Genomic DNA, 16,395 nt, shown 5'->3' on the forward strand with positions numbered 1-16,395 from the left:
CTGGGCTACAGAGTAAGACTCTATCTCAAAAAAAAAATTTTTTTTTAAAGAATTCTCACAATTAAATAATAAAAAGACACAATCCCCAGTTTAAAAATCAGCAAAAATTTGAAAAACATTTCTCCAAGGAAGAGATACACATGGCCAATAAGCACATGCAGAGATGCTTAACATCATTAGTCATCAGGGAGATACAAACTCAAACCACAATAAAATCTCACTTCATACTCACTGGGTGGCTGGAATCAGCAGATCAAATAATAAATGATGACCGTATGGAGAAATTGGAACCCTCATACACTGCTGGTGGGATTATAAAATGGTACATCTGCTCTGGACAACAATCTGACAGTTCCTCAAATGATTAAACCTGCAGTTATTATATAACCCAGCAATTCTACTCCTAAGTATATATACCCAAGAGAAAGGAAAACATACATCTATACAAAAACTTGTGTAGTTGGTGCTCCACATTTGCAGGGAGGGTCCAACCAGCTGTGGGCCAAAAATATTTGGAAGAAAAAAAAAAATAAAATAAAATAAAAATAATGCAAAGCTTAAAACAATACATATATTGTTTATATATATAGTCTAACAACTATTTACATAGCATTTACACTGTTTAGGTATGATAAGAAACCTAGAGATGATTTGTAAAGTATACCAGATGAAGTATTTAGGTTATATGCAAATACTGCACCATTTTTTTATATAAGGGACTTGAGCATTCTCAGATTTTGGTTTTTGCAGGAGACCTAGATCCAATCCCCTGGGGATGCCAAGGGATAACTACATAAATGCTCATAGCAATATTCATAATAGCTAAAAAGTGAAAACAAGCCAAATGTTCATCAGTAGAATGGATGGATAAACTGTGGCTGGCCTATACAGTGGAGCACTGTTCACCCATAAAAAGGAATGGAGGCTGGGTGTGGTGGCTCACGCCTGTAATTCCAGCACTTTGGGAGGCCAAGGCGGGAGGATCACCTGAGGTCAGGAGTTCGAGATCAGCCTGGCCAACATGGTGAAACCCCATCTCTACTAAAAAATACAAAAATTAGCCAGGCGTAGTGGCGTATGCCTGTAGTCCCAGCTACTCAGGAGGCTAAGGCAAGAGAATCGCTTGAACCTGAGAGGCAGAGGTTACAGTGAGCTGAGATCACACCATTGCCCTCCAGCCTGAGTAACAAGAGTGAAACTCTGTCTAAAAAAAAAAAAAGAAAAACAAAACAAAAGGAATGGAGTACTGAAACATGCAACAACGTGGATGAACCTTGAAAACATCACACAAAGTGAAAGAAGCCAGTCGTAGAAGGCACCAATGATTATGATTGAATTCACATGAAATGTCCAGAATAGGGAAATCCATAGAGACGGAAAATAGATGAGTGGTTGCCTGTGACTGGGTGGGGAGGGGGCAGTGTTAAGGAAAGGAACAAAAAAGGCTAATAAAAGTGTTCTGAAATTAACCATGGTGATGACTGCACATATGTTTGAGTATACCAAGAACCACTGAATTGTATACTTCAAGTTGGTGAATTGTGTGAGACAGGGACCAGGATGGTCAGGAGATCGAGACCATCCTGGCTAACACGGTGAAACCCCGTCTCTACTAAGAAAAATACAAAAAAATTAGCGGGTGCCTGTAGTCCCAGCTACTTGTGAGGCTGAGGCAGGAGAATGGCGTGAACCCAGGAGGCGGAGCTTGCAGTGAGCCGAAATTGCACCACTGCACTCCAGCCTGGGCGACAGAGCAAGACTCCGTAAAAAAAAAAAAAGTCCAGGAGGAAGTGGTCACAGAGGTCTTATACCTGCGACGGCAATGAGGACTGAAAAATATTGTTTGGATTTAGCATCGTGGTGGTTACCACTGAAGTTGGACCAGGTTGAGGGAGGAATGAGAAAATGGTTTTGGGATTTTCTTTTTTGTTTTTTGAGAAGTTTGGCTTTGAAGTATCTAGAGTATTTTTTGAAATTTGGCAGTATCTGGGAAAATGTCAAGCAAAGATTGTTGGTTTTGTTTGTTTAAGAGAAAAAAAAGGGTCCCTCTCTGTCGCCCAGGCTGGAGTGCAGCAGTAGCCGGGTCATAACTCGCTGCAGCCTGGTAGTCCCTCAAGTGATCTCCCACCTCAGCCTCCCAAGTAGCTGGGACTGCAGGTGTGAGCCACTGTGCCCAGCAAGAAGATTGTTCTTAAGATTTAAAGATTTTAAGTTTTAAAGGGTAGATGGGAAAACTATTCAGGAGGTAGATACTGAAGACGTAAATGGGGTAAGTCTGGGACAAGCGGTACCGGCTTTGGCTGGGAGCAGGCAACTCATCTGCTATAATAGTGGACGAGGAGGTGGGGAGGGTTCCGAGGGGGCTGGGATGGTGGTGGCAGGATGTGTGAGGGGATTTCCTTCTGCTGGCTTTAATCCTCTGGGGAAACAGGAGGGTGGTAGGCCAGAAGTTTTAGGAGAGCGGACAGGGTGTGTACTACTCATGGCAGAGAATGAGAGAGTAGCTCTCTTACTCGAGCCGGCCAGGATTGCCAGGCTGGACTGACAGTGGAGCTGAGCTGGCCTTCTGTGGTGGGGAAGAGAGTGAGAGAGAGCGTAAGCACAAGCCTGGGGACAGAAGCCCCTTTCCAACATCCACACCTTGTGGAAAGAAGCATTGTCCTAGAATACACAAGTCAAGGAATCCCAAGGAGCTTCTTGAGCTTGCATGTGGCTATCTAAAATTAAATGTAAAATTCAGTTCCTCAGTTGGACTAACCACATTTCAAGTGTTCGGCAGCCACGTGTAGCTAATAGATAGCTTCCATGTTGGATAGTAGAGACTAAGCATGTTCATTATCACAGAAAGTTCTACTGGACAGCACTGTTGTAGAAAAACAACTCCAACTTTTTGGTCTGAGGACACTTCTATATACTTAAAACTTGAAGACCCCGAAGAACTTTTGTTTATATGTGTTATACTTACAGTTATTTAATTAATTTGTTTAAAAATAGCAATAAACCCATCACATGTTAACATTTTATTTAAAAATATAATTATATATATTCCAAAACACAAATAATAAGAATGTCACTGTTCTCTATTTTTGCAAATTTCTCATGTCTGACTTAATAGAAGGAAGCTGGCTTCTCCTGTCTGCTTTGGTATTCAGTCTTTTGTGGTATCACACAGCATAGTATCTGGAAAATGCCACGGTACACTCAGGAGAGAATGAGAGTAATATAGGCAGATAGTGTCTTAGTAGTATTAGGAAAACAGCTTTGACCTTACAGACCCCTGGAGAGGGCCACAGGGTGCCTGGGCCCCACTGTGGGAACCACTGTGGCAGAACAACAACCACTTGGTGTGAAGAAACTCATCCCAGGGAGACGGAATGATTTGCCTGGTCACACAGCGTGTAAGTTAATTGCAGAGTTAGAACTGGGACTGAATGCTAGACTCTTCTGCCTTCCGGTCTGAGGCTGTTTCCAGTACCCTCGGCTGGGCTAGGACAGCACGGTCTGGACTTTTGGGAGTGGGGCCTGGGCTGCTTGGCTGCAGAGCCCCTGGTGTGTGGTCCTATAAATAAACCCATTGTGTCGGCACCCCTTCCCTCTCCCCACCCCCAGCAGCTGCTATTTTTGTTGCTGGATTATGCTGTGGACAGGGAGCAGGAGGGCTCTGAGGGAGGGGAGATGAGGGATGTTGAAATCTGGAAGCCTTTGGGGCTCATAATACGACTGCCCTTCCTTCTTCCCTTCCTGGAAGGGCCGAGGACCTATCCTGCAGCCGGTTTGGAAGAACCCGCGCCATGGTGGTTGAGGTGCTTAGAATGCCTGTGAAAAGGAAGTTGGGGGGATGCAGGGGGCCCCTTCCAAGACAGATGCCTCTCAGAAGGGCTATTGTGTCTCCAGTACCAGTTGTCAGGAGGAGGGAAGGAAATTCTTGTCTGCCCTCTTACCCTGAAGCGGGAAGAGACCAGTTGGAATTCTCAGGGCTGAAAGATGCTTTGGGCCAGGGATTTAGTGGCCCCTTTCAGGCTAGAAGTGCCCTGGGAGCCAGGCCTCAGTCCTCCTGTCCCTCCCCACACTCCTCAGCAGCCCGGGGCTGATCTTGGCTGGAAAGGGTGTTTGCTGTGAGGACAGAAATTGCTGTTTACAAGTGGATTCTTGGGTGTGACTGGTAAAAGGGCTGGGAGAGTAAGAGGGATTCCAGAAAGCAGCTGGGGAGGGCGCAGAGGGAAGCGGTTGGCGTTACGGGTGATTCTGTGATTAAGTGAGCTCTCCATCTCTGCCTTCCTACAGCTGCCCACCCTCCCCCACTCCTGCTCCCTGGCTTTTCTCCCTAGAGGACTCTGGGGGGAACAGCTGGTGAGTGAGGGGCTCACCAGGGGCCAGGAGGCCTTGGCTAAGGGCCGGGGTGAGGGAATGAGGACAGGCTTGCTGCCGCCTGCCTCTCCAGCCCCTTCCTCCCATGCCTGGTCTCTGTTCAGGGAGGGGTCTTGCCTGTGCCCTGCTGGAGAGGGGGTAGGAGCTACAGACCCCCTCTGGTCTGGCTAACTGAAAGACCAGGACAGTCAGATCTCTTTGGAGGCCCTGAAAGCCTCTGTCCCCTCCTGGCTTTAAGGGGGAAGAGAGAGCTGGGGCCCTCTGTGACTGACTTGGCTGAAGAGATGGTAGTCGCCCAGGTTACCCAGAGACCCCTGAGCAAGTTTCCCTCTTCCGCAGCCCTGGCTGCCTGAAAACTGCCCCTCCCCACCCCCTCTGAAGGACGAGCCGGAGAGGACTCTGCTCTTCTCCCCGCTCCTTCTCTCCCTCCCCCTGCACTGAGGTCACCTCCCTCTGAATCAGGCCTTTGTGGAGGGAGGGGCCTCCACTGGCAATTCCGGCGGGAGAAGCCTCCAGTTCAAGTTAGAGTTCCCAGCCCCTGCCTGGGCAGCACCGTGTGTCCAGACCCAACGTCCTAGATGTGTTGGGGCCACCAGAGGAATGTTTGAAACCAGAGCCATTCCGAAAACCCCAAGCCTGGGGTTTTCCCTGCCCCAGGTCGGGCTGAGCTCAGGGCTGTGAGCAAGAGCTGTGGGTCCTGAGGGAGGAGGACGAAGCCTGCCTGGGTAGGCGTCCCTCATGAGATGCAGGCAGAAAGCCCAGACTCCACAGGGCCACATTCCTGACTTGGCTTTGATTTGGAGCTGGTGGTGGTGGTCTCTCTCTGGATCTTGACCTTCCCTAGAGAAGGGTAAGGACACAGGAAGTTTTCTTTAGAAATCTTGAACTCAGACTCTGAGCCGACTCTCACGGCCCGTGCTCCTCCCCACCACCAAGCTTTCCTGCAGGTCTCTTCTCCGTAACAGCTTCCTGCCCTCCACTGTCATGGCCCTGCAGATGCAGAGGAGGCCCCTCATCCTGGGCTGACCCCAGACCCCCTTGCTGTGAGGCCAGAAAGTGTTTCTCCCAAAGTGGGGCTGAGTCCCAGCCCTGCTCCAGCTGGGGCACACTGAGAAGAAGAACTGTGGCCACTGGCTGGCTCATAAATCAGAGGGTCTCCCCCATTCGCAGTGGGACTCAGGCCTCCCGGCCTGGGATTCACAGGAGCTCAGCTGTGGATCCGGGCCGTGCCTGGCTTTGTGGAGTGTGTGGGGTCTCCATGCTCCTCAGCACAGAAAACCACTGTGTGCACACATAGAGAATCCACAGCCAGTCCTCACAGCTGGGCCTTGCTCCTAACCTGGATGCTTTTTTATTATTTTGGGAAAAGATATTCTACTAAACCACTGTCACCCATTGTTTCATTGTTGCTTTCTTGTGAAGAACACAAACCTTAGGGTTTCCCGGTCCTTAGCATTATCCTTTTCCAGACCCTGGATGCTGCCTTCTTCATCCCATTCCTTTCCCTCACCCTCCCAACTTTTTTCTCCTCCTCCACAGCATACCTCAGCCACACCCCAGCCTCTCTTCCATGGAAGTTTTCACTAGAGAAGTAGATGGTGAGGGGATTGAGGGACACGCTGGGAACCTACAGGCAGGTTGCTCCAGGCTGTGGGAGGACAATGGCCCAGAGACTAGAGTTGTGGGTGAGGGTGGCACTGGTCCGATGCTAGAGGTGACCTGAGACATTGTCTGGGTTTCACCACATTTGTGGGAAGGAGGATAATTCTTAAAATTTTTTCATTTTTTTCCAGGCCTGTATATTTCTAAGTCTATCAAACATGATAATGTTATGAACAAACCAAGTTAAATATGATACATTTTTATGACGTTAAAATAACAAACAACTTCAGATTGTTATAGAGTATTAACAATAAGCATTAGAGGCCAGGCACAGTGACTCATGCCTCTCATCCTAGCCACTTGGGGGGCTAAGGCAGGAGGTCATTTGAGCCCAGGAGGCCAAGGATGCAATGAGCTATGAATGTGCCACTGAATTCCAGCCTGGGCAGTGGGGTGAGACCCTGTCTCTTAAAAAAAATTAAAAAGTCAGTATTAAACAGGTCTTCCTTTTCCTCCAAGTGTTTTCAGAAGTCCCCTTCCCACTGTTGTGTCCACACACACACACACACACACACACACACACACACACACAGAAGCATTCTCCCCTTTCACTGTTATCCCAGTCCCCAAACATCCAGCTGCTTCTCTTTCTGGGGTATCAGAAGAGAAGAGGGAAGGTGAGGCTGGCCCTGGGGCTGGAGAGCCGGCTGGGAGGAGTTGGAGAGGAGGCCTCTGAGGTCAGGGTGGGCGGGGAGCACTCTGAGATTTTCAGGTACCCCTGTAGCTGAGACCCCTGGGTAAGGGCCCTGGGACTCGGAGTCGGCCTCTGTGTGAACAGACAAGGTAGCAGCAGGCTCTACAACAACCGCATAGCTTTGCACTGTGCCTGTGTCAGCAGGTGATGATATGAAAAGTCTCCATTTATGGAATTCGTGCCAGACACTCTACATATATTATCTCATTTTGTCCTCCAACAATCCTTTGGGCTAAGTGTTCTTATCCCTGTTTTACAAGTGAGAAAAAGAGAAAAGAGATTTTTTTTTTTTTTTTTTTTTTTGAGACGAAGTCTCGCTCTGTCGCCCAGGCTGGAGTGCAGTGGCCGGATCTCAGCTCACTGCAAGCTCCGCCTCCCGGGTTTACGCCATTCTCCTGCCTCAGCCTCCTGAGTAGCTGGGACTACAGGCGCCCGCCACCTAGCCCGGCTAGTTTTTTGTATTTTTAGTAGAGACGGGGTTTCACCATGTTAGCCAGGATGGTCTCGAACTCCTGACCTCGTGATCCACCCGTCTCGGCCTCCCAAAGTGCTGGGATTACAGGCTTGAGCCACCGCGCCCGGCCGAAAAGAGATTCTTTAGTGTCAGATTTCTAGCCCAAGTTTCTAGCCTCTGGGGAGTACTGGGGCTGTACGGAGCTTCAATGTCTGTTGTACTGTGGAGCTTACAGTGCGGCTTGGGTGTGTGCAGAGGAGTGGGAAAAGCTAGGCCTGTCTGGTGTGCTTTGTGAAGTAGCCATGTGACTTGGGCAACATCCTCTGCCCCAGAGCCTGCCTCCTCCCACAGGCGGGTGCTCCCCTTCCAGGGTTGTTAGGAGAACCGGATGGGATAGTGTAGAAGAAAGTGCCTGTGCTGTTCATCACACTGGGTGCACACAGTGTGTGCAAGTGTAACTTCCTGTTCCTCGGCTTCCTCATCTGAAACACAGGCACTGATAATAACATTTAACATTGTTTGTGGTTGGCCGGGCGCGGTGGCTCAAGCCTGTAATCCCAGCACTTTGGGAGGATCACGAGGTCAGGCGATCGAGACCATCCTGGCTAACACGGTGAAACCCCGCCTCTACTAAAAAATACAAAAAACTAGCCGGGCGAGGTGGCGGGCGCCTGTAGTCCCAGCTACTCGGGAGGCTGAGGCAGGAGAATGATGTAAACCTGGGAGGCAGAGCTTGCAGTGAGCTGAGATCCGGCCACTGCACTCCAGCCTGGGCGACAGAGCGAGACTCCGTCTCAAAAAAAAACCAAAAAACATTGTTGTGGTTAACTGTTGAGCACTAGACAAGACAATGTATGTTGTAGAACCGGGTGGTAAAGCATCAGGTGTGACTGTTCAGTCTCCTCTGTTATCTGATGATTCCTGGCTGAGAGCTGGGGACCTTTGCACTGGCTCTTTCTGCTGTCCCAAATACTTTCCCATTCCAGGATTTCATCTGGACTTCATTCAGGTCTCTGCTTAATTGTCATCTCTCTGCCTTATCACAACCCAACGCTGTACATTGTCTGCCCCACCCAATGGAATGGAAGCTTCATAGCAGCTGGGCTCTCTCTGGCTGTTCATCCCATGTCCCAGTGCCTGGCGCATAGCAGGAGCCCAGTAAGTGCGTGGCTGACATCATCTTTTTTTCCTCCACAGGCGAGGTGACCGTTCTGGATGCTAGAGTGAGTGTGCTCACCTGTGTAAGGGGGCAGAGACAGGTGAGGGGCTTTGGGGCCTGTGCATGCTGGGGGTGGGAGAGGCACCCCTGGGCTCCACTGTGGAGGATAGGGGAGCAAGCGCTCAGATGGCTGGGTGGTGAGCTGCTGAGGACCCCTCTCTCCTATAGTCCAAAAGCTCCAACCCTTTTTATTTTTGTTTTGAAACAGGGTCTCGCTTTGTTGCCCAGGCTTGAGCGCAGTGGCCATCATAGCTCACTGCAGCCTCGAACTCTAGGGCTCAAGGGATCCTCCCACTTCTTTTTTTTTCTTTTGGTAGATGCGGTCTCAGTATGTTGCCCCGCTGGGCTTAAACTCCTAGCCTTAAGCCATCCTCCCACCTTGGCCTTCCAAAGTGCTGAGGTCACAGGCATAAGCCACCACGCCCAACCCCATTTTTCTTTTGTGGGAGATTCAATGGCACAAGGAGTAGTCAGTGGTGGACCAAGGTTCCACCCTTTTATAATAGGAAGGGTTGCTCATCTACTGGAAACCTTCACAATATTTGTATGAAAGAAAAGACAGCATTTTTCTCTAGCAGAGACATTGGAATTCAATTGGAAGATGAAGACTAGTCAGTTCAAGCTAGCAACAATGGCAAAGATTTGGTGGGGTGGGAGGATCCCGTGGTGCAACGCAGGTCTGAGCCCTGGTCGTGCTGGGTGTGGTCATGAACTTCACCTAGTCATCAGTCTGTCTCCACATGCCAGGGATCCCACCAGGAGGCATGTGAGTTTGGATGGGGAGGCAAATGCAGAGTTGACTGGTGGGAGAGGCTGGTATACAATCTTGCAGGAGCGTCGCCTGGCAGCCCTGAAGGATGAATGGGGAGGAGATGGCCAAGTGGAAAGGAGCAGGTGGTGTCAAGAGACCGCAGCAGAAGGACCAGTGTGCACAAAGAGCCTGATCTGCTGGGGCCTCGCTCCTGCCAGGGCAGTGGGTACCTAGTGAGGCTGGAGCTAGAAAGAAGAGCCCTGGAGGGGTGGAGGGCACTTCCCACTCTGTCTAGGAGGAGCCTGAGGCTCAGGGAGCGGGACCTTGCCCTGGGATGACCCAACAAGTGAGCACTGGAGCCCGAACTAGTGCTAAGGGTGCCAGGCGCCAGGCCCCAGGCTCAACTGTATTCTCCACATGTGCCGAGTCATGTTCTCAGGGTGCTGTTCCCTAGGTGGTCACATTTGACTCTCACAATGACCCTGTAAGGAAGGAAGAATTCTTCTGCCCATTTCTCAGAACTAGGAAACTGAGGATCATCTGGTTGACCAAGTGAATGAATGAGCTCAATTTTCATATGTTCACCCAGTTCATACTAGGCAGAGCCAGGCAGAGGCTTTTGGCCACAAAGCCAGGGTTTTATCCATTGTCTCCACTACCTAAAGCATGTTCCTGCTTCAGGCAGGGGACCACCAATGCCCAGGACAAAATCCCAGTTGTCTTACTTATTAAATTAGTTTAAATTATTGTTAGTGTTATGAGTAATAACAGTTTGTGTCTTAAGTAGTTTTTTTTTTTAACGTCTTCAAATCACTTTCACAGACCTAATCTTTGTTTGCAAACACTGAATGAGATTAGAGGATATTGGTGTTATTTTACAAATAGAGGGACTGAGACCCAGGGAGGCTGAATGACTCGCCAGCTTGAGGCCAGTCCCAGTGGAGAAGTCAGGTTTCTTGTGCTAGTGTGGGGCTTTCTAAAACAGTGGTCTCTGTTCTTAAGACGAGGAGAGTATCTGTGTGTCTGCCCCGTGACCGTGACCGGGAGATTCCCAGCCTGGCTCTGAGTTGTTACAGTGTCATGCATATGGGTCACACTGACCTAACCTCCAAGGAGACTGAAGGGTTTCATCTTTGTCCTCTTCCTCCTCACTTCCTTCTCGTGCCTTGGAGTAGCCTGCCGGGGCTTCTCTCCCTTGTTCCCAGGGCCAGATGTCTGAGGCCATGGACCAGCCAGCTGGGGGTCCTGGAAACCCAAGACCAGGAGAGAGTGATGATGGCAGCATGGAGCCGGGCACCTGCCAGGAGCTTCTGCACCGACTGCGGGAGCTGGAGGTGCGGCATGGGGCAGGGTGGGGGAAGCAGTGCCAGCCAGAGCCCTGGGGAGGCGGGGCTGCCCCTCCCTCTGAGCTTCCTGTGGGTTTGTGGGTGCCATGGACCTTCCTCTCTGCCTGCTTTGCCAGGCAGGAGGCTAACAGAAGATTCTTTTGCAAAGCTCCTCTGAGAAGCCCTTTCCTTGCTCTTTGCTCCCTAGCCCAGTGACGGCTCAGGGACAAGAAGCATGCACAGGGATGAGCATCCTAACCCCTACTTCCCTTCCTTACCTCTCATGCCTCTGCAGGCTCTAGGAAAGGGGGTGGTCAGAGGCCACAGGAGGAAGAGGCTGGATGGCCCAGGGCTCAGGAGTTAAGGGACAAGGGTGCGGATCCTCAGGCCACACCCCTCACCACATTCTTAACACCCTGTCATCCTCCCTGCAGCCTCCTCTGCCCGTCTCCCAGGGAAATGAGGGTTACTGTGGGCACCTCCCACCTCAGGTCTACCTGGCCACTGTGTCTCCCCAGGGCCCCCAGTGCCACTGATTGAGGTCAGGGTTTACAGAAAACCATCCCATGTCAGCCCTGCCCTCCTGCTGCCCTTGGCCTCTGCAGGATTCCTCATATGAGAATCTGCTCACAGCCAAGAGCCGGAGTGGGGTGTAGTTAGCACCCCTGTAGTTGCCTCCCCAAAAGGATGTGCCATGGGGGAAGAATAATCCCCAAAGCCACCTTTTTGCCGTCTTCCTCCCTCACTCCTGCAGGCAGAGAACTCGGCACTTGCCCAGGCCAACGAAAACCAGCGGGAGACTTATGAGCGCTGTCTGGACGAGGTCTGTGGGTCTGCAATGGGACTGGGGGGATGTGGCTCATCTGCTCCTGGCAGAAGCTGGGGTCAGCTGATGGCTCTGCCTCGGGGCTTTCTGTCCCCAGGTTGCCAACCACGTGGTGCAGGCGTTGCTGAACCAGAAGGTGAGTAGCCACAGGAGACATTCACCCGCAAGCCCAGACACCCTGGGGAGAAGCCCTGGGCACAGCAGACGAGGCCCTTCCTGGAGACTAAGGGCTTGGAGGAGATGGGCTGTTGCCCTCCGGTGATTCCCCATCTTTCCACCTTGTGCAGGTCCATACCGTTCTGCCTAGAGGCAGGGGTGGGACTAGGTAAGGCCAGGTCTCTGAGCAATGGTCACTTGAGCGTGACTCCTTCCCTTACCCTGTCTCCAGCTGTCTTTTCCAGGTTGTGATAGCCCTTAAAGCAGTGTTGATGTTGTCAGCCTAAATGGCATCTGAATATTTACTAACATATGGTGCATAACTTCTTGACATCAGGGCCACTTTGACTCCAAGGCCTTACTCTGTCTTATATAGGCCCTTTTTTGATGTGTGGTTTCTAAGAGGCAGAGGGCCAGGCGTAGTGGCTCACACCTGTAATCCCAGCACTTTGGGAGGCTGAGGTGGGCAGATCACGAGGTCAAGAGATCAAGACCAGCCTGGCCAACATAGTGAAACCTCATCTCTACTAAAAATACAAAATTAACTGGGCATGGTGGCGTGTGCCTGTAGTCCCAGCTACTAGCAAGGCGGAGGCAGGAGAATCACTTGAGCCCGGGATGTGGAGGTTGCAATGAGCTGAGATTGCATCACTGCACTCCAGCCTGGTGACAGAGCGAGGCTCTGTCTCAAAAAAAAAAAAAAGAGTCCAGGGGTCGATTCCAAGGATGAGAAAAGTAACAAAGAGAATAGGATTTACCTCCCATCAGGGGTGATAAACTTTAGAGAATTTACCATCTCTAGAAGATGCTATAGCTACCAACATCAGCAGACTCAGATTCCTCATAGAAGGAGGTTGCAGCGGAAGGGTGTGCCCAGAAGGGTCCTGGGGCCTTTCAGACAGCATCCGTGCATGCCGCTACTCTGATGAAGAGCATTGTGACACTCTCCCACCGTCCTCTCCTCTTCTTTCTGCACCTCCTGGGGTGGGTGGCAGGACCTGCGAGAAGAGTGCATCAAGCTGAAGAAGAGGGTGTTTGACCTGGAACGGCAGAACCAGATGCTGAGTGCCCTGTTTCAGCAGAAACTTCAGCTCACAACAGGCTCACTCCCTCAGGTAGGCACCTGTGCTCCTTTCACTCCCATCGCACTGCCTCCTGCCTCCTCAGCTCCATCGGCCCCATCACTCTCTTCTCAAATGCACCTAGGGAAGCAGGCCATCAGCTGTCCCCCTTCCATTCTGGGGGTATGGAAACTGCCCAAGTTCCCTGGATTTGGCTGTTCCCTCCTCCCAGTGCTCCCCACCAGCAGGAGGGTGTCCCTTCTTGTTGACAGAGCTTTGCACTTGCTCCTGCCTCGTGTGGGGAGATGGGTGGAGTCTGCAGATGCAATTATTTCAAGTGTCCAAGAGGCCTCTTTGGCCACTGACACAGCCTCTTCTTGGCCGGGTGCAGGGGTAGGGCTGGGTGTAAGGCAGCCTAGGGTGTGGTGTCACAGAGAGGTCAGGAAGGACATTTTGGGTCTGATAACTGTTCACAACCTCTGCTGGGAGCCCTGACACCTGCCTTCCCCAGGAGAAGCAGGAGGCTATTGAGAGTGACTCCTGGGCTGAGTTAAGGTGTTGCTTGAGGTTACTGTGTGAGGAACCCCCAAGGATGGGGTGAGACATGGGGGTGGGAGGATCAGGAGCAGCTCCAGATGCCTGAGGTGAGCAGCAGATTGTTTCTGAAGTTAGCCAGCCCCTTCCCCTCACTTTGACAAGAATAGAAGCACTTTTCTGTGTGCGTGTGTGTGTGTGTATTGGGGAGGGGCTTGGACATGTTTGTGTCTGTCTGATGCAAAGTAGGCAGCTCTTGGCCCCCAGCCCCTGAGCAGGCAGCCTCTCCACTCACTGGAAGCCTGGCCCTTGCAGAGGAGGCCCCTTGTCACCATGGCCACTCTGGAGCCCCCGTCTCGCCAGGTTGGCACAGAGCTGGGTCAGAGTCCACAGCAGTGACTCTGCAGTTCTCCTTGCCCTAGATCTGTCCCTGTGGCAGGGTTCACTCTGGAATCCCCGGAGGCCCAACCACACCAAATCAGCCCACCCCAGCACACTCTTCTCAATGACTGCTGATAACAGAGGGGTTGAGTGTCCTTAAATCATTTACGTTTTACCTAAATGAATTCTGGAACCTCATGGGGTTTGGGCCAATAGATTTATCTTCCCCCGAGGTCACATGACATAATAGAAAGAGCACGAAGCTTGGCCTTGGATAAACATGGGTTGAATCCCTAACTTAGTTCCTTCTTAGCTGTGTGACCTGGGGCAAATTACTAAGCTTTACAGACTAGAGTTTTTTCTTTACGGATAGGGATAAAAATACCCATATTGCAGTTGACGTGAAGATTCAATGAGATGATATGTTGCGCTTGGCCCACAGTAGATAGCTAGTGGCAGCTGTTTATAATGTGATTCCCAGCTTGTGCTTTGCTAGGGTGGAAGCTCCTTCGCACAAATGCCAATTAAGCTCTTACCGTGAGCAGTGCCTTTGACGACACATATGCAATCGGATTGCATCACGAAGCCATGTCTAAAGGCCGAGGCCTCTGCAGGCCAACAGGACCCCAGGAGCTTGGTTGGGAGCTCAGGGAGGTATAGACGCCATGCCACAAGGCAGAGTGTGACAGTGCTGTCAAAGAACCCAGGGGACAGTGAGGGGAGGCCATCAGAGAAGGATGGAAATGACATTGAAACTGGGCCTTAATGGATGGATGGGAGATTTTTTTTGAGACAGTTTCATTCTTGTTGCCCAGGCTGGAGTGCAATGGCACAATCTCGGCTCATCTCAACCTCCGCCTCCCAGGTTCAAGCAATTCTCCTGCCTCAGCCTCCTGAGTAGCTGGGATTATAAGCATGTGCCACCACATCCAGCTAATTTTGTATTTTTAGTAGATACGGGGTTTCTCCATGTTGGTCAGGCTGGTCTCGAACTCCTGACCTCAGGTGACCCACCTGCCTCGGCCTTCTAAAGTGTTGGGATTACAGGCGTGAGCTGTTAATGTCCGGCCGGATGGGAGATTTTAAGAGTGGAATGGGGACTGGGGAGGAGGGATTCCCTGTGGAAAGAATAGTATGAGCAAAGATCCCAGGGCAGAGAAGCGCAGAGGGCAGCAAACTGCAGCTTGGCTGGAGCAAAGGACGTGTGAAGGGACGGTGAGGGAGAGAGCAAGGTGGAGACGGTGGCATGGGAAGAGCTGGCCAGCCAGGCCCGGAATGCCTGCAGAGAAGTTCACACTTGTTTCCATGGGCAGTGGGCAGGCATAGGAGGCTTTTGAGTACAAAAATGCTTTAGAAAAGAAAATGAGGCCAAGCAAGGTAGGTAGCTCATGCCTATAATCCCAACATTTTGGGAGGCTGAAGCGGGAGAATGACTTGGGCCTAGGAGTTCAAGGCCAGCCTAGGCAATGTAGCAAGACACCATCTGTACAAAAAAAAAAAAAAAAAAAAAAAAAAAATTTTTTTTTAATTAGCCAGGCATGGTGACACGTGCCTGTAGTCCTAGCTACTCAGGAGGCTGAGGCAGGAGGATTGCTTGAGCCAGGGGATCTAGGCTGCAGTGAGCTACAGTCATGCCACTGCATTCCAGCCTGAGTGACAGAGGCAAAACCCTGTCTCAAAAAAAAAAAAAACAAAAAACTCATCTCATTGTTAGAGTTTAAAGAAAAAAAAAAAAGATGCTTTAGGTTGTCTTGTGCACAGGAGATTAAAAGACCACCAAACCAGGTCAAGGAGACTGATTGAGATGCTGAACAGTGCAGGCCAGAGTCAGGAAGAACTGGGCTGGAGGTGCTGCTGTAGTTGGCCATAGGTTGTGGGGCAGGGGGGCCTGAGGGGTGCTGCAGAGACAGGGTTTAAAGGCTGTGAAGAATGAGGGAGAGGGAGGAGTTAAAGCCGACTAATATCTAGCCACAAGATGCTCAGGAGAAGGAAATTGCATTCTCAGGGACTGAGAGAGAAGTGCCCATGATTAAATCCTGCCTTTTCAGTCCTCAGAGTAGATGTTCCACATGAGACCAGGTAGGGAAGACAGAAATATTATAACTCCCTGCCATCTCTTTTCTAAGATCATCAAAGACCATTTATCTCAGCTGTCCCTATGATCCTCAGATCCCAGGTGGTCAGAACAGGAAGAGACCTTTGCGGTAACTCTCTTTGTGAGAGGAGAGGAAGCCCCACAGAAAAGTAAAGCAGGCCTAGAGCTGAGAAAGGGACCCTGACTTAGACCTGCCGTGGCCCTCTGGGCCCAGGACATTCATGTTTCTCCAAAGCCCTCTGACCAGTCTCACTCTGAGACCCTAGATCTGCCTGTTCTGTGGTCTCCTGAGGCTTCTCTTACCAGTGGGTGGGGCAGCAGGAAGAGCTGCATTTGGGGCCGAGTCTGGGAGTCCTCCATGAAGGAGCGGACTCAGAGGGGAAGGCCTGGCTTTGCGAGGGAGTAGGGAGCTGGGGCCAGACAGCTACTGTGCTAACTCTGCCTCTCCCTCTGCAGATCCCACTCACTCCACTCCAGCTGCCATCAGAGCCACCAGCCTCCCCCTCCCTCAGCTCCACTGAGGGACCGGCCACCCCGCTGCCTCTGGGGCACTGTGCTGGGCAGAGAGAGGTAGGAGGGCTAGGTACTGTGGTCCGTGGTCCGTGGCCCCACTGGCTAGAGGCTCATCAGTCAGTACTCCACTGATGTTTCCTAGCAAATCCCCGGGGAAGGGCTGTTTCCCAGTGTTCAAACGTTTGTCCAGGCTGGAAGTGTGAGCCCTCTGCTATCAGCCCAATGCCAAGAAAAGCAGATCCCTAACCCTAGCCACTGGCCTTGTGAACAAATGCATTAGTAATGCATTAAGAGGCATGGTTAACACTTACTGAACTCTTATTGCATGCCAGGCACTGTGTAGAACACTCTGGATC

The 16,395-nt window shown here is 51.0% G+C and overlaps 1 protein-coding gene across 6 annotated transcripts in view; it reads left to right on the plus strand.

Annotated features, from left to right (window-relative positions):
- Positions 1 to 16,395, plus strand: part of NCKAP5L (NCK associated protein 5 like) — a 38,859-nt gene that overhangs the window by 15,535 nt on the left and 6,929 nt on the right. Inside the window, exons 2-7 of one of the 6 annotated variants that reach the window (XM_010385376.2) lie at positions 8,376 to 8,437; positions 10,324 to 10,482; positions 11,228 to 11,296; positions 11,397 to 11,435; positions 12,451 to 12,570; positions 15,983 to 16,096. In XM_010385376.2, coding sequence (XP_010383678.1) covers positions 10,360 to 10,482; positions 11,228 to 11,296; positions 11,397 to 11,435; positions 12,451 to 12,570; positions 15,983 to 16,096 — 465 coding nt within the window. In that variant the 5' untranslated portion in view covers positions 8,376 to 8,437; positions 10,324 to 10,359. The remainder of the gene's footprint in view (positions 1 to 8,375; positions 8,438 to 10,323; positions 10,483 to 11,227; positions 11,297 to 11,396; positions 11,436 to 12,450; positions 12,571 to 15,982; positions 16,097 to 16,395) is intronic. The other 5 variants (XM_010385377.2, XM_030939157.1, XM_030939158.1 and 2 more) reach the window with 5 other exon arrangements.

This window comes from Rhinopithecus roxellana, chromosome 10 (genome assembly GCF_007565055.1).
Source record: "Rhinopithecus roxellana isolate Shanxi Qingling chromosome 10, ASM756505v1, whole genome shotgun sequence".
NCBI classification, from domain to species: Eukaryota; Metazoa; Chordata; class Mammalia; order Primates; family Cercopithecidae; genus Rhinopithecus; species Rhinopithecus roxellana.